This window comes from Tachyglossus aculeatus, chromosome 10, assembly GCF_015852505.1.
Source record: "Tachyglossus aculeatus isolate mTacAcu1 chromosome 10, mTacAcu1.pri, whole genome shotgun sequence".
Lineage (NCBI taxonomy): Eukaryota > Metazoa > Chordata > Mammalia > Monotremata > Tachyglossidae > Tachyglossus > Tachyglossus aculeatus.
This window is the reverse complement of record NC_052075.1, coordinates 59,410,487-59,432,555: the sequence shown is the minus strand read 5'-3', so window position 1 is coordinate 59,432,555 and position 22,069 is coordinate 59,410,487. Positions and strand designations below refer to the sequence as shown.

The 22,069-nt window shown below is 56.7% G+C and overlaps 2 protein-coding genes across 3 annotated transcripts; one reads left to right on the top strand and one right to left on the bottom strand.

The window, feature by feature from the left end:
- Positions 1–9: 9 nt before the first annotated feature.
- On the top strand, positions 10–18,016 carry STAT2 (signal transducer and activator of transcription 2). Its single transcript, XM_038752533.1, has 24 exons — positions 10–28; positions 2,465–2,607; positions 2,913–3,063; positions 6,096–6,194; positions 6,457–6,549; positions 7,325–7,403; positions 8,898–8,962; positions 12,237–12,385; positions 12,467–12,625; positions 12,745–12,843; positions 13,794–13,853; positions 13,931–13,951; positions 14,135–14,228; positions 14,429–14,485; positions 14,584–14,667; positions 14,809–14,907; positions 14,993–15,128; positions 15,921–15,970; positions 16,053–16,147; positions 16,326–16,465; positions 16,587–16,769; positions 16,975–17,035; positions 17,147–17,259; positions 17,381–18,016. Exons 2-24 carry the CDS (start codon positions 2,477–2,479, stop codon positions 17,530–17,532), a joined length of 2,370 nt encoding a protein of 789 aa, XP_038608461.1. The 5' UTR covers positions 10–28; positions 2,465–2,476; the 3' UTR covers positions 17,533–18,016.
- Positions 18,017–19,326: 1,310 nt separating this feature from the next.
- Positions 19,327–20,245, bottom strand: IL23A (interleukin 23 subunit alpha). 2 transcript variants are annotated; one of them, XM_038753266.1, is made up of 4 exons: positions 20,022–20,245; positions 19,810–19,911; positions 19,596–19,733; positions 19,327–19,513 (listed from the first exon to the last, which is right to left on the bottom strand). In XM_038753266.1, the coding sequence occupies exons 1-4, from the start codon at positions 20,178–20,180 to the stop codon at positions 19,349–19,351; spliced, it is 564 nt and encodes a 187-aa protein (XP_038609194.1). In that variant the 5' UTR covers positions 20,181–20,245; the 3' UTR covers positions 19,327–19,348. The 2 variants fall into 2 exon arrangements, with proteins under 2 accessions (XP_038609194.1, XP_038609195.1); XM_038753267.1 differs by having other exon boundaries at positions 19,327–19,507.
- Between the last annotated feature and the right edge of the window lie 1,824 nt (positions 20,246–22,069).

Below are 22,069 nucleotides of genomic sequence, written 5' to 3'. Positions count from 1 at the left end.
GCTGATGCAGTAATCAAGGCAAGATAGGGTAAGTGCTTGGATTATCTTTTCGACTGTGAGCCCACTGTTGGGTAGGGACTGTCTCTATATGTTGCCAATTTGTACTTCCCAAGCGCTTAGTACAGTGCTCTGCACACAGTAAGCGCTCAATAAATATGATTGATGATGATGATGATCATGGTAGCGGTCTGGATGGAGAGGAAAAGGCGGATTTTAGAGATGTTGTGAAGGCTGGACTGACAGGATTTGGCGACATCTCCGCGAGGCCTTCCCCGACTGACCCGTCACTTCCACTGTTCGCCGTCCCTCCTGTGTTGCCTCTGCGCTTGGCTCTCTACCCCTTAATCAATCAATCAATCGTATTTATTGAGCGCTTACTATGTGCAGAGCACTGTACTAAGCGCTTGGCAAGTACAAATTGGCAACATATAGAGACAGTCCCTACCCAACAGTGGGCTCCCTGCACCAGCCGCAAAGCACTCACCTACAGACCCGTCGGTAATGAAGCAGCGTGGCTCAGTGGAAAGAGCCCGGGCTTTGGAGTCAGATGTCATGGGTTCGAATCCCGGCTCCACCACTTGTCTGCTGTGTGACCTTGGGCAAGTCACTTCTCTGAGCCTCAGTTACCTCATCTGTAAAATGGGGATTAAGACTGTGAGCCCCCCGTGGGACAGCCTGATCACCTGGTATCCCCCCAGCGCTTAGAACAGTGCTTTGCACAGAGTAAGCGCTTAACAAATGCCACCATCATCATTATTATGATTATTAATTTACATTCACGTCTGTCTTCTCCTGAAGACCGTGAACTTGTTGTACAGTACTCTATTATATTGTAGTCGCCCAAGTGCTTTGCACATAGTAAGCGCTTAACAAGTGCCACCATCATCATTATTATGATTATTAATTTACATTCACGTCTATCCTCTCCTGAAGACCGTGAACTTGTTGTACAGTACTCTATTATATTGTAGTCGCCCAAGTGCTTTGCACAGAGTAAGTGCTTAACAAATGCCACCATCATCATTATTATGATTATTAATTTACATTCACGTCTATCTTCTCCTGAAGACCGTGAACTTGTTGTACAGTACTCTATTATATTGTAGTCGCCCAAATGCTTTGCACAGAGTAAGCGCTTAACAAATGCCACCATCATCATTATTATGATTATTAATTTACATTCACGTCTATCTTCTCCTGAAGACCGTGAACTTGTTGTACAGTACTCTATTTTATTGTAGTCGCCCAAGTGCTTTGCACATAGTAAGCGCTTAACAAATGCCACCATCATCATTATTATGATTATTAATTTACATTCACATCTATCTTCTCCTGAAGACCGTGAACTTGTTGTACAGTACTCTATCATATTGTAGTCGCCCAAGTGCTTTGCACATAGTAAGCGCTTAACAAATGCCACCATCATCATTATTATTATTATTAATTTTCATTCACGTCTATCTTCTCCTGAAGACCGTGAACTTGTTGTACAGTACTCTATTATATTGTAGTCGCCCAAGTGCTTTGCACATAGTAAGCGCTTAACAAATGCCACCATCATCATTATTATGAGTATTAATTTACATTCACGTCTATCTTCTCCTGAAGACCGTGAACTTGTTGTACAGTACTCTATTTTATTGTAGTCGCCCAAGTGCTTTGCACGTAGTAAGCGCTTAACAAATGCCACCATCATCATTATTATGATTATTAATTTACATTCACGTCTGTCTTCTCCTGAAGACCGTGAACTTGTTGTACAGTCCTCTATTATATTGTAGTCGCCCAAGCACTTAGTACAGTGCTCTCCACCCAGTGAGGGCTCAGTAATTACGACCGACGGAGGGATGCCCGCTCCCGCCTCAGGTGTCGGCCGTCGGCGGAAGCCGACGCTCCGGGGTCTCGGCCGTGGGGGCCGGTGCAGAATTCCCGGTTGGAATCCCAGTTGGATAGGGAAGCAGCAAGGCCCAGTGGGCAGAGCACTGCCCTGAGAGTCAGAAGATCAGGGCTTCTAATCCCAGCTCTACCACTCATCTGCTGTGTGGCCTGGGGCAAGTCACTTTACTACTACTTCACTACAGTGCCCTACTACTAGAGCCCGGGCTTTGGAGTCAGAGATCGTGGGTTCGAATCCTGGCTCCGCCAATTGTCAGCTGTGTGACTTTGGGCAAGTCACTTAACTTGTAAAATGAGGATTAAGACTGTGAGCCCCCTGTGGGACAACTTTATCACCTTGTAACCTCCCCAGCGCTTAGAACAGTGCTTTGCACATAGTAAGCGCTTAATAAATGTCATTATTATTATTATTATTACTCCGTGCCTCAGCTCCCTCATCTGTAAAATAGGGATTAAGACGGTGAGCCCCACGCGGGGCAGGGACTGGGTCCAGCCCGAGGCTTAGTACAGTGCCTGGGACGTTGTGAGCGCTTAACAAATGCCATTATCGTTATTATTATTCTTGCAGGTGTCCGGCATCATGTCCCGCTGGGAGGCCCTGCAGGCCTTGGAGCCCCAGTTCCAGGAGGAGCTGCACCTCCTGTACCTGGATGACCTCCTGCCCATGGACGTGCGCTGTTACCTGGCAGCCTGGATTGAGGACCAGAACTGGTGAGCGGGCCCTGCCCACCCTGTCTGTCTCCTCCTCCAAGGCCCCCACAGGGAGGAGGACCGGGAGGGGACACCGTCCCTGCCCTGGGATGGGGGCTGGGGGCTGACCTCCCGTCTGTTGGGGGAGAACAAACAAAAACACGCAAACACCCCCCGACACGTGCTCCCCGGTCCGGAGTCGGCACCGGAGTGGGAATCCCCGTGGTCCGTCCGCCCTCCGTCCGTCTGCCCGGGCGGGAGGAGGTGAAAAGGGACTGGGCTGCGTGGGCAGAGCCCCCGCTGATGCCCGTGATCCCTGGGGACAGGGTCCAGGCCATGGACTCCCACAAGGCTCCCGCGCAGATGCTGTTCTACGACTTCCTGACTCAGCTGAAGGACCAGTGCGGCCGCTTCAGCCAAGACAGCGGCTCCCTGCCCCTGCAGCACCGCTTCCGCCTCTACCGCCAGGAGATCGAGGTGCCGGCTGGGCAGCCCGATAATAATAACAATAACAGTGGCATTTATTAAGCGCTTACTATGTACAAAGAGGTTACAAGGTGATCAGGTTGTCCCACAAGGGGTTCGCAGTCTTAATCCCCGTTTTACAGATGAGGGAACTGAGGCACAGAGAAATGAAGCGACTTGCCCAAAGTCACACAGCTGACAAGTGGCGGAGCTGAGATTCGAACCCATGACCTCTGAGTCCAAAGCCCGGGCTCTTTCCACTGAGCCACTCTGCTTCTCTAAGTGGGCTAGAGGGATAGCGGAGTCGCGGGGAGCCTACGGGGAGATCGGGGGGCAGGGGAGTAGGGGCGGATAGAGCAGAAGCGGCGTGGCCTACTGGTTAGGGCCCACGTCTGGGAGTCAGCAGGTCATGGGTTCTGATCCTGGCTGTTGCGTGACCTCGAGCAAGTCACTTCCCTTCTCTGAGCCTCGGTGATCTCATCTGTAAAATGGGGATTGAGACTGGGAGCCTCTCATGGGACAGGGACTGTGTCCAGTTCAATTTGCTTGTATCCACCTCGGCGCTTAATTCAGTGCCTGGCACATAGTTAACGCTTAACCAGTACTGGTGTTATTAGGGGAGGCGGGGGACTAGGGGAGCCTGGGAGGGCGGGTAAGGGGGTCGGGGGAGGCCGGGGGGTGCCCGGGGAGCCCAAGATGAGTTGGGGGACAAGGTCCGGGCGGGTGGGAAGAGGGTAGGGCGCAGTGGAGGGCCAAGGGCAGAGGAATGGCCCAGCCACGTTGTAAGCACTAACTCACCCAAAGATCCACTGCTGTTTCCGAAAGGCAGTCAATCCATCAATCATGTTCACTGAGCACTTACTACGTCTGCTGAGCACTGCACTAAGCGCATGGGAGAACGCAATGCAAGAGGGAATAGACACATTCCCTGCCCACAAGGAGCTTCCAGTCCAGCCGGGAAGATAGACATTAAAATCAATTAAGGTTCTATACTTAGTCTCGTGGAGCCGAAGGTCCGGTGAATATCAAGTGCCTGAAGGGTACAGATCCAAGGGCGTAGGCGATGCAGAAGGGAGAGGGAGGAGGGAGATGAGGGCTTAGTCGAGGAGGGGCTCTTGGAGGAGATGTGATTTTTAGGAGGGTCTTTGAAGGTGGGGAGAAGGGTGGTCTGTCGGATATGAAGGGGGAGGGAGTTCCGGGCCAGGGGGAGGACACGGACAATGGTTAGCGGGGAGATCAACGAGTTAAAGGTACAGTAAGCAGGTTGGCATTAGTAGTAGGAAATCAGCAAGGTCAGATTCGTTCATTCAATTGTATTTATTGAGCGCTTACTGCGTACAGAGCACTGTACTAAGTGCTTGGGGGAGGACGGTACAATAATAACAGACGCATTCTGTGCAGGGGATGAGCTGATTGAGGGCTCCAAAGCCAATGGTGAGGAATTTCTGTTTAATGCGAAGGTGCTGGGCAACCACTGGAGGATCTTAGGACGTTGACTGAATGTCTTTTTAGAAAAAAGATCCGAGCAGCAGAATGAAGTGAGGGCTGGAGAGGGGACAGGCAGGAAGCAGGGAGGTCAGAGCAGGTTGATGCAATAGTCACGCGGGATGTAAGTGCTTGGGTCAGCATGCTGGCAGTCTGGATGGAAAAGGCAGATTGTAGCGATATTGTGGAGTTAAAACAACAGGACTTGGTGACAGACTTGAATTGGGGATAATGCCAAGGTTATGGGCTCGTGAGGCAGGGAGGATAGTGGTGGTGTTTACAGTGCTGGGAGAGAATGGGTTTGGGGATGGGGATTGTGGGGGCAAATGAGGAATTCCATTTTGGATATGTTCAAGTTTGAGGGGTCAGGGGGACATCCAGGTAGCGATGTCCTGAAGGCAGGAGGACATGTGCGACTGCAGAGGGAGAGAAGTCAGGGTTGGAGAGGGAGGTTTGGGCATCATCCACGTAGAGATGATAGCTGAGGCCGTGGGAGCGAAGGAGTTCTCCCAGGGAACAGCACAATGTCTATCTCCCTCGCTGAACCGCCTGCTCTCTGAGAGCAGATCCTGCGTCTGCTACGTCTACAGAGAAGCGGCGAGGCTCAATGGAAAGAGCCCGGGCTTGGGAGTCAGAGGGCGTGGATTCTAATCCCGGCTCCGGCACTTGTCAGCTGTGTGACTTGGGGCAAGTCACTTCACTTCTCTGTGTGTCAGTGACCTCATCTGTAAACTGGGGATGAAGAACGTGAGCCCCGCGTGGGACAACCTGATTACCTTGTATCTCCCCCGGTGCTTAGAACAGTGCTTGGCACATAGTAAGCGCTTAACAGATGTCGTCATCATCATCATCATCATCAATCATATTTATTGAGCGCTTACTATGTGCAGAGCACTGTACTAAGCGCTTGGGACGTACAAGTCGGCAACATATAGAGACAGTCCCTACCCAACAGTGGGCTCACAGTCTAGAAGGGGGAGACAGAGAACAAAACCAAACAGACTAACAAAATAAAATCAATCAATCAATCGTATTTATTGAGCGCTTACTGTGTGCAGAGCACTGTACTAAGCGCTTGGGAAGCACAAGTTGACAACATCTAGAGACAGTCCCTACCCAACAGTGGGCTCACAGAATAGATATGTACAAGTAAGATAAATAGAGTAATAAATATGTACAAACATATATACATATATACAGGTGCTGTGGGGGAGGGAAGGAGGTAAGATGGGGGGGATGGAGAGGGGGACGAGGGGGCTGTCCCCAACACTCAGCACAGTGCCCCGCAAACCCAGTAAGTGCCACGGTGCGGTGGGTGGCATTGGGCCGCCCTGGGTGTCTGGGCTTGGAGGCCACTAGGCCTTCTAGACTGTGAGCCCACTGTTGGGTAGGGACCATCTCTATATGTTGCCAACTTGTACTTCCCAAGCGCTTAGTACGGTGCTCTGCACACCGTAAGCGCTCAATAAATACGATTGATTGATTGGGGGACAGAGGAGGGAGCAAGGGGTGTAGACGCCGCCGGTCGGTCACTCTCCGTTCCTCCGTCCGGACACCAGGCCAAGTACCAGGAGTGTCCCAACCAGCTGGCCGGGCTCATTCACAACCTGCTGCTGGAAGAGGAGCAGATCTGGCAGCGGGCGCTGCAGGCGCAGGAGGTGAGCGGGGCCCGGAGTGCCGGCTGGCAAGGGCCCTACCCTTCCGGGGCTGCCAGGTCTCCGGGCGAGACCAGGCAACCTCACCCCTTATATCCAGAGAGAGAGAGAGAGACCCCCCACACACCTCCTGGGGCTGGGAAGAGATACAGTCCCTGCCCTGCTCATGGGGAGCAGAGCACGCACACGCACACGCATGTTTCCCCCCGTCCGTCTGTCCGCACTGGGCGTTTGGGCTCCCGTGGACCGATGTCTGGGTCTCCAGGCTCAGGCGGGCCCGGGGCCGCAGCCACCCATGGTGACCGAGCAGCAGCAAGAGGTAACCACGCGCCTGGAGGAGCTGCGGACCATGATGCAGGTGAGGAGGGGGAGAGGAGCCCTGGCTTTGCCCTCATCCCCCTCTCCATCCCCCCCATCGTCATCATCAATCGCATTTATTGAGCGCTTAGTATGTGCAGAGCACTGTACTAAGCGCTTGGGAAGTACAAATTGGCAACATATAGAGACAGTCCCTACCCAACAGTGGGCTCACAGTCTACCTCCTTACCATCTTACCTCCTTCCCTTCCCCACAGCACATGTATATATGTTTGTACATATTTATCACTCTATTTATTTTACTTGTACATATCTATTCTATTGATTTTATTATGTTAGTATATTTGGTTTTGTTCTCTGTCCCCCCCTTTTAGACTGTGAGCCCACTGTTGGGTAGGGACTGTCTCTAGATGTTGCTGACTTGGACTTCCCAAGCGCTTAGTCCAGTGCTCTGCACACAGTAAGCGCTCAATAAATACGATTGATTGATTGATTGATTTTAGACTGTGAGCCCACTGTTGGGTAGGGATTGTCTCTAGATGTTGCCAACTTGGACTTCCCAAGCGCTTAGTCCAATGCTCTGCACACAGTAAGCGCTCAATAAATACGATTGATTGATTGATTTTAGACTGTGAGCCCACTGTTGGGTAGGGACTGTCTCTAGATGTTGCCGACTTGGACTTCCCAAGCGCTTAGTCCAGTGCTTTGTGTACAGTAAGCGCTCAATAAATACGATTGATTGATTGATTGATTGATCGATCCCCACCGCCGCCCTGGTGCCCTCACACCTCTGCCCCTCCCTTGCCGCCCTTCCAGAAGCTGCTCCGAGACATGTCCGCCCTGAAGAACCAACAGGAAATCTTCACGTTTCGCTACCACACGCAACCCAAGACAGGTGGGGCGGGAAGGAGTCGTGGGGGAAGGTGGAGAGCTCGGTGGGGCCCGGGGAGGATTGGGGCTGGGGACGGAGGGTGGGGGGCTAGAAACAAGGGGACTCTCACCGTACCTCGTTCTCCTCACCGTGCCTCGTTCTCGCCTGTCCCGCCATCGACCCCCGTCCCACGTCCTCCCCCCGGGCCTGGAATGCCCCCAATCCCTCTGCCCATCCGCCAAGCTAGCTCTCTTCCTCCCTTCAAGGCCCTACTGAGAGCTCACCTCCTCCAGGAGGCCTTCCCAGACTGAGCCCCTTCCTTCCTCTCCCCCTCGTCCTCCCTCCATCCCCCCCATCTTACCTCCTTCCCTTCCCCACAGCACCTATATATATGTATATATGTTTGTACATATTCATTACTCTATTTATTTATTTTACTTGTACATATCTATTTATTTTATTTTGTTAGTATGTTTGGTTTTGTTCTCTGTCTCCCCCTTTTAGACTGTGAGCCCACTGTTGGGTAGGGACTGTCTCTCTATGTTGCCAACTTGGACTTCCCAAGCGCTTAGTACAGCGCTCTGCACACAGTAAGCGCTCAATAAATACGATTGATGATGATGATGATGACTCGATGTCCCAGTTCCCCATGACTCCTCCCTCCATCCCACCCCACCCCCCCATCTTTCCAGAAACGATTTCGACGTCTTATGTCCCCCGCTAGGCCGGGCAGCCTTCCAACTCTATTTGAATTTAGTCTCTCAAGCATTGGAGAAGCAGTGTGGCTCAGTGGAAAGAGCCCGGGCTTTGGAGTCAGAGGTCGTGGGTTCAAATCCCGGCTCCGCCAACTGTCAGCTGTGTGACTTTGGGCAAGTCACTTCACTGCTCTGGGCCTCAGATACCTCATCCGTAAAATGGGGATTAAGACTGTGAGCCCCCCGTGGGACAACCTGATAACCTTGTAACCTCCCCAGTGCTTAGAACACATAATAAGCTCTTAATAAATGCCATCATTATATTATTCAGTCCGGTGCTTTGCCCCCAGTACCTTGTATCCCCCCAGCACTTAGAACAGTGCTTTGCACATATTAAGCGCTTAATAAATGCCATCATTATATTATTCAGTCCGGTGCTTTGCCCACAGTACCTTGTATCCCCCCAGTGCTTAGAACAGTGCTCTGCACATAGTAAGCGCCTAATAAATGCCATCATTCTGTTATTCAGTCCAGTGCTTTGCCCCCAGTACCTTGTATCCCCCCAGCGCTTGGAACATCATCATCATCATCATCAATCGTATTTATTGAGCGCTTACTGTGTGCAGAGCACTGTACTAAGCGCTTGGGAAGTACAAATTGGCAACATCTAGAGACAGTCCCTACCCAACAGTGGGCTCACAGTCTAAAAGGGGGACACAGTCTAAAAGGAGCAGTGCTTTGCACATAGTAAGCGCTTAACAAATGCCATTATTATTATTATTATTAGAGTAAGCATTCAATAAATATCGTTGATTGATTCCAGGTGCTACAGCCCAACACACTCAGCTCCTCCAGGACACTCTCAACAACCTGGACAAGCAGCGCAAGGTGGGTCTGGTGCTGAGGCCGGGGGGCCGGGGGTCAGGCCCGCCCTGAGTGTGCAGATGAAACAACTGGTGCATGTACTGAGCACCTACTCGGTGCAGAGCACTGTGTTAAGCGCTTGGGGGAGGGCAGTAGAGTTAGTAGATACGATCCCCGCCTTCAAGGGAGCTGACTTTCTAGCCGGGGACACGGTCACTGGAATCGGTTACCGGAAGCAGTAGAGTTTAAAGATGTGGACGTGATGTGAGGCGGGGAAGGGAGGTGCGCCCAAGCGCCCAGGTCGGGTGGAAGGGCCGAAGAGGGGACGGGGGGCTTGCAGTATCGGGGGACATCCCCCCCCTCCTTTTATCATCATCATCATCATCATCAATCGTATTTATTGAGCGCTTACTATGTGCAGAGCACTGTACTAAGCGCTTGGGAAGTACAAATTGGCAACATATAGAGCCAGTCCCTACCCAACAGCGGGCTCACAGTCTAAAAGGGGGAGACGGAGAACAAAGCCAAACACACTAACAAAATAAAATAAATAGAATAGATATGTACGAGTAAAATAAATAAATAGAGTAATAAATATGTACAAACACATATGCATATATACAGGTGCTGTGGGGAAGGGAAGGAGGTAAGATGGGGGAATGGAGAGGGGGACGAGGGGGAGAGGAAGGAAGGGGCTCAGTGTGGGAAGGCCTCCTGGAGGAGGTGAGCTCTCAGTAGGGCCTTGAAGGGAGGAAGAGAGCTAGCTTGGCGATGGGCAGAGGGAGGCCATTCCAGGCCCAGGGGAGGACGTGGGCCGTGAGCCCACTGTTGGGTAGGGACTGTCTCTATATGTTGCCAATTTGTACTTCCCAAGCGCTTAGTACAGTGCTCTGCACACAGTAAGCACTCAATAAATACGATTGATGATGATGATGATGATGACAGATGAATCAGGGAAGGGATTTCAGTGGGGCCTTGAAGATGGGGAGAGTGGCAGTCAGCCAGCAGGGAAGGGGGTGGGCGTGAGGTGGGCTTGGTGGCCTCCAGCCGGGGACGGGGGGTCCGAATGCTGAGGAGAATAATAATAATAATAATAATAATAATAATGGCATTTGTTAAGCGCTTACTATGTGCAAAGCACTGTTCTAAGTGCTGAGGGGTTACAAGGTAATCAAGGTTGTCCCACGGGGGGCTCACAGTCTTACTCCCCATTTTACAGATGAGGTAACCGAGGCTAGAGAAGTTAAGTGACTTGCCCAAGGTCACACAGCAGACCTGTGGCGGAGCCGGGACTTGAACCCATAATAATAATAATAATGTTGGCATTTGTTAAGCGCTTACTATGTGCAAAGCACTGTTCTAAGCGCTGTGGGGATACAGGGTAGTCAAGGTTGTCCCACGTGGGGCTCACAGTCTTACTCCCCATTTTACAGATGAGGTAACTGAGGCTAGAGAAGTTAAGTGACTTGCCCAAGGTCACACAGCAGACCTGTGGTGGAGCCGGGACTTGAACCTGTGACCTCGGACTCCCAAGCCCGGGCTCTTTCCACTGAGCCGCACTGAGCAGCATAGTGTAGTGGATACAGCACAGGCTTGGGAGTCAGAAGGTCACGGGTTCTGATCCTGCCTCCGACACTTGTCTGCTGTGTGACCTTGGGCAAGTCACTTCACCTCTCTCTGCCTCAGTTCCCTCATCTGTAAAATGGGGATTGAGACCGTGAGCCCCACGTGGGACGAGGACTGTGTCCAACCCGATTTGCTTGTATTCACCCCAGCGCTTAGTACAGTGTCTGGCACATGGTAAGAGCTTCTTTTAGACTGTGAGCCCACTGTTGGGTAGGGACTGTCTCTATATGTTGCCAACTTGTACTTCCCAAGTGCTTAGTACAGTGCTCTGCACACAGTAAGCGCTCAATAAATACGATTGATTGATTGATTGATTGATTAACAGATACCATAATAATAATAATTATTATTAGTCTGTGAGTTCCTTTGAGGGCAAGGATCGTGTCAGCAGACTCTCTAGTATGGTGCCATGGACCCCTCAGCGAGCAGTCGTCTCCTCCCCATCCCCCCCCGCCCTACCTCCTTCTCCTCCCCACAGCACCTGTATGTATATTTGTGCAGATTTATTACTCTATTTTACTTGTACATATACACTATTCTATTTATTTTGTTAATGATGTGCATATAGCTTTAATTCTATTTGTTCTGACGATCTTGACACCCGTCTACGTGTTTTGGTTTGTTGTCTGTCTCCCCGTTCTAGACTGTGAGCCCGTTGTTGGGTAGGGACCGTCTCTAGATGTTGCCGACTTAAACTTCCCAAGCGCTTAGTCCAGTGCTCTGCACACAGTAAGCGCTCAATAGATACGATTGAATGAATGAATGAATGAATGAATGAATGGGCCTGCGGTGTTCCTGCCTGTCCCGCCTTCGGCCCCCGGCATCCCCCTGGCCCGGAATGCCCCCAATCCCTCCGCCCATCCGCCAAGCTAGCTCTGTTCCTCCCTTCAAGGCCCTACTGAGAGCTCACCTCCTCCAGGAGGCCTTCCCAGACTGAGCCCCCTCCTTCCTCTCCCCCTCCTCCCCCTCTCCACCCCCCCGCCTTACCTCCATCCCTTCCCCACAGCACCTGTATATATGTTTGTACGTATTTATTACTCTATTTATTGTACTTGTACGTATCTATTCTATTTATTTTATTCTGTTAATATGTTTTGTTCTCTGTCTCCCCCTTCTACATCATCAACATCATCAATCGTATTTATTGAGCGCTTACTATGTGCAGAGCACTGGACTAAGCGCTTGGGAAGTACAAATCGGCAACATACAGAGACAGTCCCTACCCAACAATCAATCAATCAATCAATTGTATTTATTGAGCGCTTACTGTGTGCAGAGCACTGTACTAAGCGCTTGGGAAGTACAAATTGGCAACATAGAGAGACAGTCCCTACCCAACAGTGGGCTCACAGTCTACAAGGGGGAGACAGAGAACAAAACCAAACATACTAACAAAATAAAATAAATAGAATAGATATGTACAAGTAAAATAAATAAATAGAGTAATAAATATGTACAAACAGGTGCTGTGGGGAAGGGAAGGAGGTAAGATGGGGGGGATGGAGGGGGGACTCAGTCTGGGAAGGCCTCCTGGAGGAGGTAAACTAGACTGTGAGCCCACTGTTGGGTAGGGACCGTCTCTATACGGTGCCAACTTGTGCTTCCCAAGCGCTTAGCACAGCGCTGTGCACACAGGAAGCGCTCAATAAATGCGATCGATTGATTCCCGCAGGAGGTGCTGGACACCCTGCAGTGTCAGCTGGGCCGCTGCGCCACGTTCCAGGACCTGCTGCTGCACGAACTGGACCTCTGGCGGGTCCGCCAGCGCAACGCCTGCCTGGGGTTGGCCACGGACACCGCCCTGGACCAGCTGGAGGAGTGGTCAGCCTCCCCTCGCCCCTAACCCGCGGCTGCCCCCGGCCCCCGGCGGCCCCCGGGGCTGACCCCGGCCTCGTCCCGCAGGTTCACGGCCGGGGCCCGGGTGCTGTTCCAGCTGCAGCAGCTGCTGGGGGAGCTGGAGCGACTGAGCGAGGAGGTGAGCTACGACAACGACCTGCTGCGGAGCTCCCTGCCCACGCTGCGGCCCCGCAGCGCCGAGCTGCTGAGCTGCCTCCTGCACAGGTGGGAGCCGGCCCGGGGTGCTGGGGGTCCGGGGAGGGGGGCCCCGAGGGGGCGAGGCGGCAGGGCGGGGCTCCACGCTGACGGCGCGGCCCTCCCTGCCCTCGCAACCCCGCCGACAGTGCCTTCGTGGTGGAGACCCAGCCGCATATGGTCCCTCACCGCCTGTTCCCGCACCCGCTGGTCCTGAAAACCAACAACAAATTCAGCGTGCGCACCAGGTCGGCCCCATTCCCCTGGTCCCCCCGCCATCCCCCCCATCTTACCTCCTTCCCTTCCCCACTGCACCTGTATATATGTATATATGTTTGTACATATTTGTTACTCTATTTATTTTACTTGTACATATCTATTCTATTTATTTTATTTTGTTAGTATGTTTGGTTTTGTTCTCCGTCTCCCCCTTTGAGACTGTGAGCCCACTGTTGGGTAGGGACTGTCTCTAGATGTTGCCAACTTGGACTTCCCAAGCGCTTAGTCCAGTGCTCTGCACACAGTAAGCGCACAATAAATACGATTGATGAGTAAATACGATTGATGATGATGGACCAGGCGCTTGGGAAGTCCAAGTTGGCCACATAGGGAGACGGTCCCTACCCAACAGTGGGCTCACAGTCTAGAAGGGGGAGGCAATCAATCAATCATATTTATTGTTTTCTAGACTGTGAGCCCACTGTTGGGTAGGGACCGTCTCTAGATGTTGCCAACTTGGACTTCCCAAGCGCTTAGTCCAGTGCTCTGCACACAGTAAGCGCTCAATGAATACGATTGATGAGTAAATACGATTGATGATGATGGATCAGGCGCTTGGGAAGTCCAAGTTGGCCACATAGGGAGACGGTCCCTACCCAACAGTGGGCTCACAGTCTAGAAGGGGGAGGCAATCAATCAATCATATTTATTGTTTTCTAGACTGTGAGCCCACTGTTGGGTAGGGACCGTCTCTAGATGTTGCCAACTTGGACTTCCCAAGCGCTTAGTCCAGTGCTCTGCACACAGTAAGCGCTCAATAAATACGATTGATGATGATGAGGGTGCCCTCCCCACCGCCAACTCCCCGCCCGGGACGGCAAATCGCGTGTGTCTGTGCGTGCGTGGCCAGTGCACAGCGCTCCCCTTGCCTGGAGGGATGGAGCTGACCACCTCCTCTCCCTCCGCGCCCCCGCTGCAGATTGCTGGTGAAGCTGCAGGACCCGAGCGAAGCCCTGACGGTCAAGGTCACCATCGACAGGTGAGTCCTCGCCCGGCTGACGGGACGGCCAGGCGGTCGGCAGCTGCGGCCCCTCACGGCCCCTCTGTGTTTTTCAGAAATCCTGTACCCAAGAAAGGGTAAGTGCGGGGGACCCGGGGGGCGGCGGGCCTGGGAGACCCTCCCCGATTCCTCCCCTCCGCTGTCCACTCCCCGTCCCCAGAGCTAGGCCCGAGGCTTCCGCCCCAAACCTCGCCGGCTTGGAGGGCGGTGGGGGGGGCGGCTGCTGACCCCGCCACTGTCCACCCACCCGCCGGCTGCAGCTTCCGCAGATTTAACATCCTGACCTCGAACACGAGGACGCTGACCCCGGAGAAGGGCCCCAGCCGCAGCCTAGTGTGCGAATTCGGCTTCCTGGTACGGGCGCGGAGACCAGATGGGCACGCGGGCGCAGCCGTGGGCCCGGGCCTGGGCACGGACTGGGCCACTCGCAAGGACGTGGCCGGGGGCACGGACGGGACCGCCGGCTGGGGGACTGGGCTGGGGCCCGGGGGGAGGAGGGGAGGGCCCGGGACGGCGACCCCCGGCCCCAGCCCCGTCTCTGCCCCCGTTCTCAGACCCTGAAGGAGCAGAGAGCCGGAGGGTCAGGCAAAGGCAGCAACGGCAGCAGCGAGGTGAGAGCTTACTCGCCCCGGCCCTCTCCCCGGCTCCGCGTGTGCCCCGACCCCCTCACGGCTACCCAGGAGGAAACTTGGCTCTCTTGCTGGCTCAGGTGCTGCTTTCCGTGACAGAGGAGCTGCATCTGATCACCTTTACCGTGTCCTACAAGTACCAGGGACTGACGCAGGAGCTGCAGGTGGGGAGGGGAGAGAAGGCCGGGGATTGGGGGGGCGTACAGGCTGAGCGGTCTCCAGGGTGGGTGGGGGGAGAGATCTCCCCGGGAGCTCGCCCTGCCCCTTCCCCCGGTCCCTCAGCTGCTGCCGGCCCCATCCCGCAGGCATCCACGCTGCCCGTGATCATCATCTCCAATATGAACCAGATGACCAGCGCCTGGGCCTCTGTGCTGTGGTTCAATCTGCTCAGCCCCAAACCCCAGGTGAGCGCGGGGAAGGCCGGGAGTGCGAGGGGGGAGGCCCCGGGCTGCCACTGAGGCCTCGTCCGTCCGTCCGTCTGTCCCTCAGGACCAGCTGTTCTTCTGCACCCCCCCCAAAATGCCCTGGTCGGTGCTGGGCCCGGCCCTCAGCTGGCAGTTTGCCGCCGCCGCCGGCCGTGGCCTCAACAAGGACCAGCTAGCCATGCTCCGAGACAAGCTCTTCGGTGGGTCCCCTCGCCGTTCGTTCCCTCGTATTCATCGGGTGCTTACTGCGTGCGGAGCACTGGACTAAGCGCTTGGGAAGTCCAACGGATAGAGACGGTCCCCACCCAACAGCGGGCTCACAGCCTAGGAGGGGGTGGACAGACAACGAGACAAAACACGTAGACCGGGTGTCAAAACTGGTAGAATAAATAGAATTATAGCTCTATGCACATCATTAATGTGCTGCCATCAGCAGCGTGGCTCAGTGGAAAGAACCCGGGCTTTGGAGTCAGAGATCATGGGTTCAAATCCCGGCTCCGCCACTTGTCAGCTGTGTGACTTTGGGCCAGTCACTTCGCTTCTCTGGGCCTCAGTTCCCTCGTCTGGAAAATGGGGATGAAGACTGTGAGCCCCCCGGGGGACAACCTGATCACCTTGTAACCTCCCCAGCGCTTGGAACAGTGCTTTGCACATCGTAAGCGCTTAGTAAATGCCATCATCATCATCATCATTAATAAAAGAGAGTAGTAAATATAGAGAAGTGATAAGTCTGCACAAATCTATACAAGTGCCGTGGGGAGGCGAAGGAGGTAGGGCGGGGGGGGGCGATGGGGAGGAGGAGAGGAAAAAGGGGGCTCAGTCTGGGAAGGCCTCCTGGAGGAGGTGAACACTCGGTAGGGCTTTGCCCCCAATAGCCCCGTCCACCTCTCCGTGTGTCGGGGCCACCTCCCCCTGCTTCCCCATCTCCTCCATCCACCTCTCTGTGGGTCTGAGCCGTCTCCCCCTCCTCCCTGCCCCTCTTCCCCCCCCAGGGCAGAAGCAGGAAGCCGACCTACTGCTGTCCTGGGATGAGTTCTCCAAGGTAATCCCCCCCCGCCCCGATCTCAGCCTTCCGATCCCCCAATGTCGTCCCCACCCTGACCCCCGCCCCTCGACCCCCCCAGCTGGAGAGCCCCCCAGGGAAGGTGCCCTTCTGGACGTGGCTGGATGGGATCCTGAACCTGGTGCGCTGCTACCTGCAGGACATCTGGAAGGACGGGTATTCCCCCCGCACTCCCCTTCGGTCCCCTGGGATTCCCACCCGGGAAGAGGGGCTGGGCTCCCCCGGGTGGGCCCTGACAGAGGAGAGGGGAGGAAGGTCGGGGCCTCCCGGACTCTGTCCTCCTCCTCCTCGCCCTTCCTCTCCCCCGACTTCCGTCCGCCCCCTCCCTCCCCAGGCACATCATGGGTTTCGTGAGCCGGTTGCAGGAAAAGCGGCTGCTGAAGAAGATGCTGACCGGAACCTTCCTGCTACGCTTCAGCGAGACCTTGGCCAAGGGGGGCATCACCTGTTCCTGGGTGGAGCACCAGGACGACGGTCAGAGTCCGCCGCCCGACCCCTCGGCCTCGGCCCCGGCCCCTCCTCCCCGCCCCGGCCCCGCGCTTCGCTTGGAGGGGCGCCGGGGGCCCTGATCCTCCCCCCCTCCGTCCGGCCCCAGGCAAGGTGAAGATTCGGTCCGTGGAGCCGTACACCAGCGAGGTCCTGCAGTTGCTGCCGCTGACTGAGATCATCCGCCACTACCAGCTGCTGGAGGAGAGGACCACCCCCGAGAACCCCCTGCGCTTCCTGTACCCTCGCACGCCCCGCGACCAGGCCTTCGCCCGCTACTACCGCGACAGCGGTGGGCCCGGGGGGGCAGCGGGGGGCCGAGGGCCCTGGGGTGGGGGCGGGGAGAGGCGAGAGCCTGGGGGGCTTGTGGGAGGGAGAGGCGGGAGCCTGGGACTTGAGGACAGGAGTCGGGAAGCGGGGAGCCCAGGAGCGGGCAAGAGCCTGGAGGCTTTTGGGGGAGCCAGGGGCCCCCCATGACCCCCTCTGACCCTCCATAGCCACAGTGAACATCCAGGAGAGGCAGGAGTATCTGAAGCGCCGACTCATCGTTGTCTCCAGGTGAGGGTGGGGGGCAGAGGGCCCCCCAACGCCCGCCCCAGGCCCCAGGCATGTCCCGGGAGTCTTCCCTCACCCCCGCCCACCCTCCATCCTGACCGTCTGTCCGTGCAGCCCGGCGGATGAGCCCGAGGTTCCCCAGCCTCCGCAGTTGGAAGAGCAGCAGCCCTTGGAGCTGCAGGAACCGGGAGGAATGGAGCTGCTACTGGACGAGCCTTCCATGGAGTGTGAGTACCCCCCCCCCCGCCACCTCACCAGCCCTCCCCGGGGGTAGCAAGGGAGGAGCTGTCTCAGCCCGTACCGTGCTGTTCCTGACGACTCCCCCCCCACAACGCTGTGTCCACCCAGGGCTGACCGTCCACATTAAAGAGATGTACAAGGATGCGCTCCTGGGGGACTGTGACCCTGTGATGCCCACCGAGCCCCTCGAGGAAGAAGGGGCCTTTCCTCACCACAGTCCTCCTTTTGCGGACTTCCCGCTCCACGTGACTTACTCTTAGTGCCCAGGTCCTGGCACGAGTGCAGCCCTTAACCCCACCCCATCTCAGAGTCAGGATTACCGTAGCCTCCTTCATCTCCCCCGCCACCCCTGTACTCACGAGCTTCCCTGTAGCTGGCCCGGTGTCCCCGCGCCCCTTTCCCAGTACTTAGCACAAGCACTTTGCCCCCCGCCCCTCCTCCTCGGTCCCCATGCTGGAGCCGTGAGGCCGTGGACTCTTCCCAGCCGGCCCCGCTCTGGTCCGCCACAGACGCAGCTGCCACGGACAGTCCCTTCCGTGCTGCCCGTGGGGAGAGCAGCCCGGACTGAGATTTCCGACCCCTATCCCCCCTCGCCTCTCGACTCGCAACCTCTAACTCTAACCCTCCTCCTCGCCCCGCCCTGTGCTGTAGCCTGTAAGCTCCTTGTGGACGGGGAATATGTCTGTTTATTGTTGTACTCTCCCGAGCACTTGGCACAGTGCTCTGCCCACGGTATTCGGTAAATACAATTGAATGAATAAATGAGTGAAAGAAGGGAAGGGCAGGAAGGGTCCATGTCAATAGTCTCTCACCTGCCCTGTCACCCTGACCCCCAGCGCCATAACCCTCTCCATCATCATCGTCATCATCATCGCTCAGATTTCCGGGGCTCCTGGGGCGTGGGGGGGCATGGCACTGGGTGGGGTGCCTGCTAATAATATTACTAATTGTGGTCAAGCACATACTCTGTGCTGAGCGCTGGGGTAGCATCTGTGTACCCTAGGGAGCTCACGGTTCAGGGGTGGAGTCCCAGAGGGCCCCGGGCCCTTGCTGTGGGCCAAGCGCTTTGACCAAACATTTGGGATTGTGCAGCGGGGAGAAGATCTGAAGCCACGTGGCCTAGCGGGAACAGCCCGGATCTGGGGGGGACGGGAGCCGAGAGAAGGATCAGGGCTGAGGATGTAGATTTGGGTATCGTCCGCATAAGCTTTGGGAGCGAATGAGTTCTCCAAGGGAGTGGGTATAGATGGAGAATAGAAAGGGACTCAGAACTGAATCTGGAGGGGAGTGGGAGGCAGAGGAGGAGCCCGCCAAAGAGACTGAGAGTGACTGGCCAGAGAGATCGGAGGAGAACCAGGAGAGGACAGGGTCAGGGAATTCAAGGTTAGATAATCTTTCAGGAGAAGAGGGTGGTCGACAGTGTGGAAGGCAACCGAGGGGTTGAGGGGGATTAGGATGGAGTAGAGGCCGTCGGATTTGGCGAGATGGAGATCGATGGTGACTTTTGAGAGGGCTGTTTCTGTGGGGTGAAAGGGACAGAAGCCAGATCGGAGGGGGTTAAGGAGAGAATCGGAGCCCGCAGGTGTAAGCAACTCGCTCAAGGGGTTGGGCGAGGAATGGGAGGAGGGAGGTGGGGCGATGGCTGGAGGGAGCCATGGGGACAAGGGAGGGTTTTTTCTTTGGATGGGGGAGACATAGTGGGGAAGAAGCCATTGGAGAGTGAACAGTTGAAGATGGCAGTTGTGGGGGAAGAAGAGATAGGGCAAATGTCTTGATAGGTGTGAAGGATGCCCCTATCTCACAACATCATGGGAAATATAGTCTTTTCTTCCCGGGAGGGGCACCTTGTGCGCCCCCCACCCTCCGCAACCCTCAGCCTGCCCTCGACCCTCTGACCTTCCAACCTGAAAGCCAAGAACTCCGACCACGTGAGGTTTATTAAAGAGAACACTGTTCCACATAAATAATCATAAATACCCTCCCCCCCGGGTGCGCGCCCCCAATCCCCAACTCCGGCAGGCGCGCCGGCGTCTGCGGGCCGCCGTCTGGGTGCGGGGCCGGACGTTAGGGCAACCGCTAGGCAGGGGTTGCGCCGAGCGTGGCCGCCTCGTGGGAGAAGACACGGGCCGCGCCCGCAGCGAAAGATCGGAGGCTGCGCAGAACCTTGTGCTGCAGGAAAGGCCGCTGCCATGACGGGCTGGGCTCCCGGGCTGGGGCGGGCACCCCGGAGTTAGGCTCTGCCTGTGGGCATACGGGAGAGGGGTGAGGGATGGGGCTCCTCCCGCTCCGGGCCCGGCCTCTCCCCCGGCCCCCCGGCCCGTACCTGCAGGAGCCGGCTGAGGTCCAGCAGGGCGGACTGGAGCTGACCCACGGGGCTGGGCTGGGACTGCCCGCTGAAGAGATCGGAGCCTAGCAGGTGCCCGTAGAAGGTAAGCGCCTCCCGCAGCCGCCGCAGGCAGAGCTGGACGGTGAGAAGAAAGTATTCAGAGCCTTCCCCCCAACTCCAGCCGCCACCCTCACACCCGGTCCACTCGCACCTCTCTGTCGGCGCCCAGTCCGTCGGGGTCGCAGCCGTCGCCGCACTGGATCTGGGGTGTGGGGTCGTCTGCCTTCCCCTCTCCCTCTTCTCTCGGCAGCTCCTGGGAGTTTTGGGGGCAGGGGAGGATAGGACAGCTCAGCCCAGCCCAGCCACCCCCCGGCTTTCAGCTCCCCACCGCCCCGAGTCGCTGTGCCCACCGGGGCCCCTCACCATGCGCTCGCCGAGCGGCCTGATGCCCCAGGCCAGTGTGTTGATGCTTTGGGCCAGCTGCTGGCATTGCCCCCAAGCCAGACCGGCTCCACCAGGGACAGCCCGGTTCTCAGCCGGTTGGAGCAGCAGGGCCAGCACCAGCAGTCCGAGCCCGGTCATCAGACCTCCGCTTGCCACTCTGCCCGCCGCGCCAGCCACCGGGCCCGCCTGCTCTGCCTCTCGTCACCGGTTCCGCCCGCCCCGACTGTCACCGGTCCTGCCCGCCGTCCCCGTCCCCGTCCCCCGTGCTCGTCCCCGTCCGCTGCGCCTGCTGCTGACCCTGCCCGTTGCTGGCCCTGCCTGTTTTATGCTGAACAGGTGACTCACTGGCAGAAGGGGTTTCCCCTCGGGAGCCCAGGTACCTCTGGGTTTATTTGAGGGATGTCCAGCCAGGCCAGCTGCCAAAGGGGAAGTGACGCCGGGGACGGTCAGGGGACGGACAGGCTGGTGGGCGCACATGTGGAACGCTCCCCAGGAGCTGCCGGGCGTGGGGGGAAGGGATGGACCCACCCTGGTGAGGAGGGGAGAACATTAGGAGCGAGCGCAGGCCCAGGCCTCCTCCCTCCTGGAGCAAAGGGCTCGAAGGAGGTCCGTCTCCCTCGAGCGGGACATCAGGCCCGAGGCCCCGTGCATTCGGGGTGCTGCCCGCCCTGTGAGCCTGGCCGCCACCCATCCACCCTTCTCCGAGCCACAAGTCCAGCCCTCCGCACGTTGGGGTCGGTGCCGGGAGAGGGACGCTGGCCGCCCTTCTCCATCTCCGCTCCTCCCCCCGTGCCTCGGAGGAGGCAGCAGCCCGAGCCCGAGTCACCGTGGCTGGCGGCGACCTCGGGCCGGGGACAGTCCCTTCCGCCGGTTGCATCGGCGGGTAAAGTCCGTCTGACGCCAGCCCCGGGGGATTGCATCACCCACCGGCCTGATGCAACAGTTGGCCGGGCAGTGGGGCCACCCCGGGGCCGGCCCAGGGCGGGGGCCGCGGGGCCGTTTCCCTTCCCAGGGTGGCCCGGCGGCGCGGCCCACCGGCGACTCTCGCTCTCCCGAAGGGACCGGGCGGCCCCGGCCCGCCGAGGCCCGGGAGAGCATCCGCGGCCCAACGGAGGTGGTCCCATCCTGGCCCAGCGATGCCCCCGGCCAGAGACCGGCCATGAGGATGTGGAGTGTAACGGTGGACCCGTGCCCTTTACCAAGCACCCCTTGGGGACAAGGCACTGTCCTGGGTGTTCACCGGAGGAGCGTGCCGGAGGCCAGGCCCGCGCTCCCTGCCCATCAGCCGCTTCCACCTTCACAGGGCCGCCCAGGGGCTGATCCAAATCCGGAGCACCCAGCGGGAGTCCCGGCCTGTTTCACTTCCTGGAGTTGCAGGGTGTGGGAGAGGAAGAGGGACTGGTGGGGCTGCTTGGGGACTGAAGGCCTCCCGGCCCCGGATCCCCAGGGACCCGTGACATCAGGGGTCAGCAGGGCGGCTTGCACCCTATGTAAATTGAGCCTGATACCTCCCTCCTTCATCCCCTACAACTCCAGGCATTGGGGAGTGGGATGGGTCTCAGGAGCTGCTGATTTGGGGGTCAAATCCCGGCAGCTCACGCCGCCTGTTCCCGCTATCCCGGAGTGTTCTGCAAGCAGGGAGGAAGCCTGGAACTGGCGATTCCCAGGCTGTCCCCCTCTCCATCCCCACCATCTTACCTCCTTCCCTTCCCCACAGCACCTGTATATATGTATATATGTTTGTACATATTTATTACTCTATTTTACTTGTACATAGCTATTCTATTTATTTTATTTTGTTAGTACGTTTGGTTTTGTTCTCCGTCTCCCCCTTTTAGACTGTGAGCCCACTGTTGGGTAGGGACTGTCTCTATATGTTGCCAATTTGTACTTCCCAAGCGCTTAGTCCAGTGCTCTGCACATAGTAAGCGCTCAATAAATACGACTGATGATGATGATGATTCCCCCTGCGGGCCCTGTGGCCCGGGAACCGATGAAGCAGTGTGGCGTAATGAACCAGCACGGGC

Coding starts and splice junctions, on each gene's coding strand:
- IL23A (XM_038753266.1), bottom strand. CDS start 20,180: ATGACCGGGCTCGGACTGCTGGTGCTGGCCCTGCTGCTCCAACCGGCT. Junction 19,912..20,021: donor GGCCGCTCGGCGAGCGCATG/GTGAGGGGCCCC, acceptor CAAAACTCCCAG/GAGCTGCCGAGAGAAGAGGG. Junction 19,734..19,809: donor GACTGGGCGCCGACAGAGAG/GTGCGAGTGGAC, acceptor CTCACCGTCCAG/CTCTGCCTGCGGCGGCTGCG.
- STAT2 (XM_038752533.1), top strand. CDS start 2,477: ATGTCCCGCTGGGAGGCCCTGCAGGCCTTGGAGCCCCAGTTCCAGGAG. Junction 7,404..8,897: donor CCACACGCAACCCAAGACAG/GTGGGGCGGGAA, acceptor GATTGATTCCAG/GTGCTACAGCCCAACACACT. Junction 17,036..17,146: donor CGACTCATCGTTGTCTCCAG/GTGAGGGTGGGG, acceptor CTGTCCGTGCAG/CCCGGCGGATGAGCCCGAGG.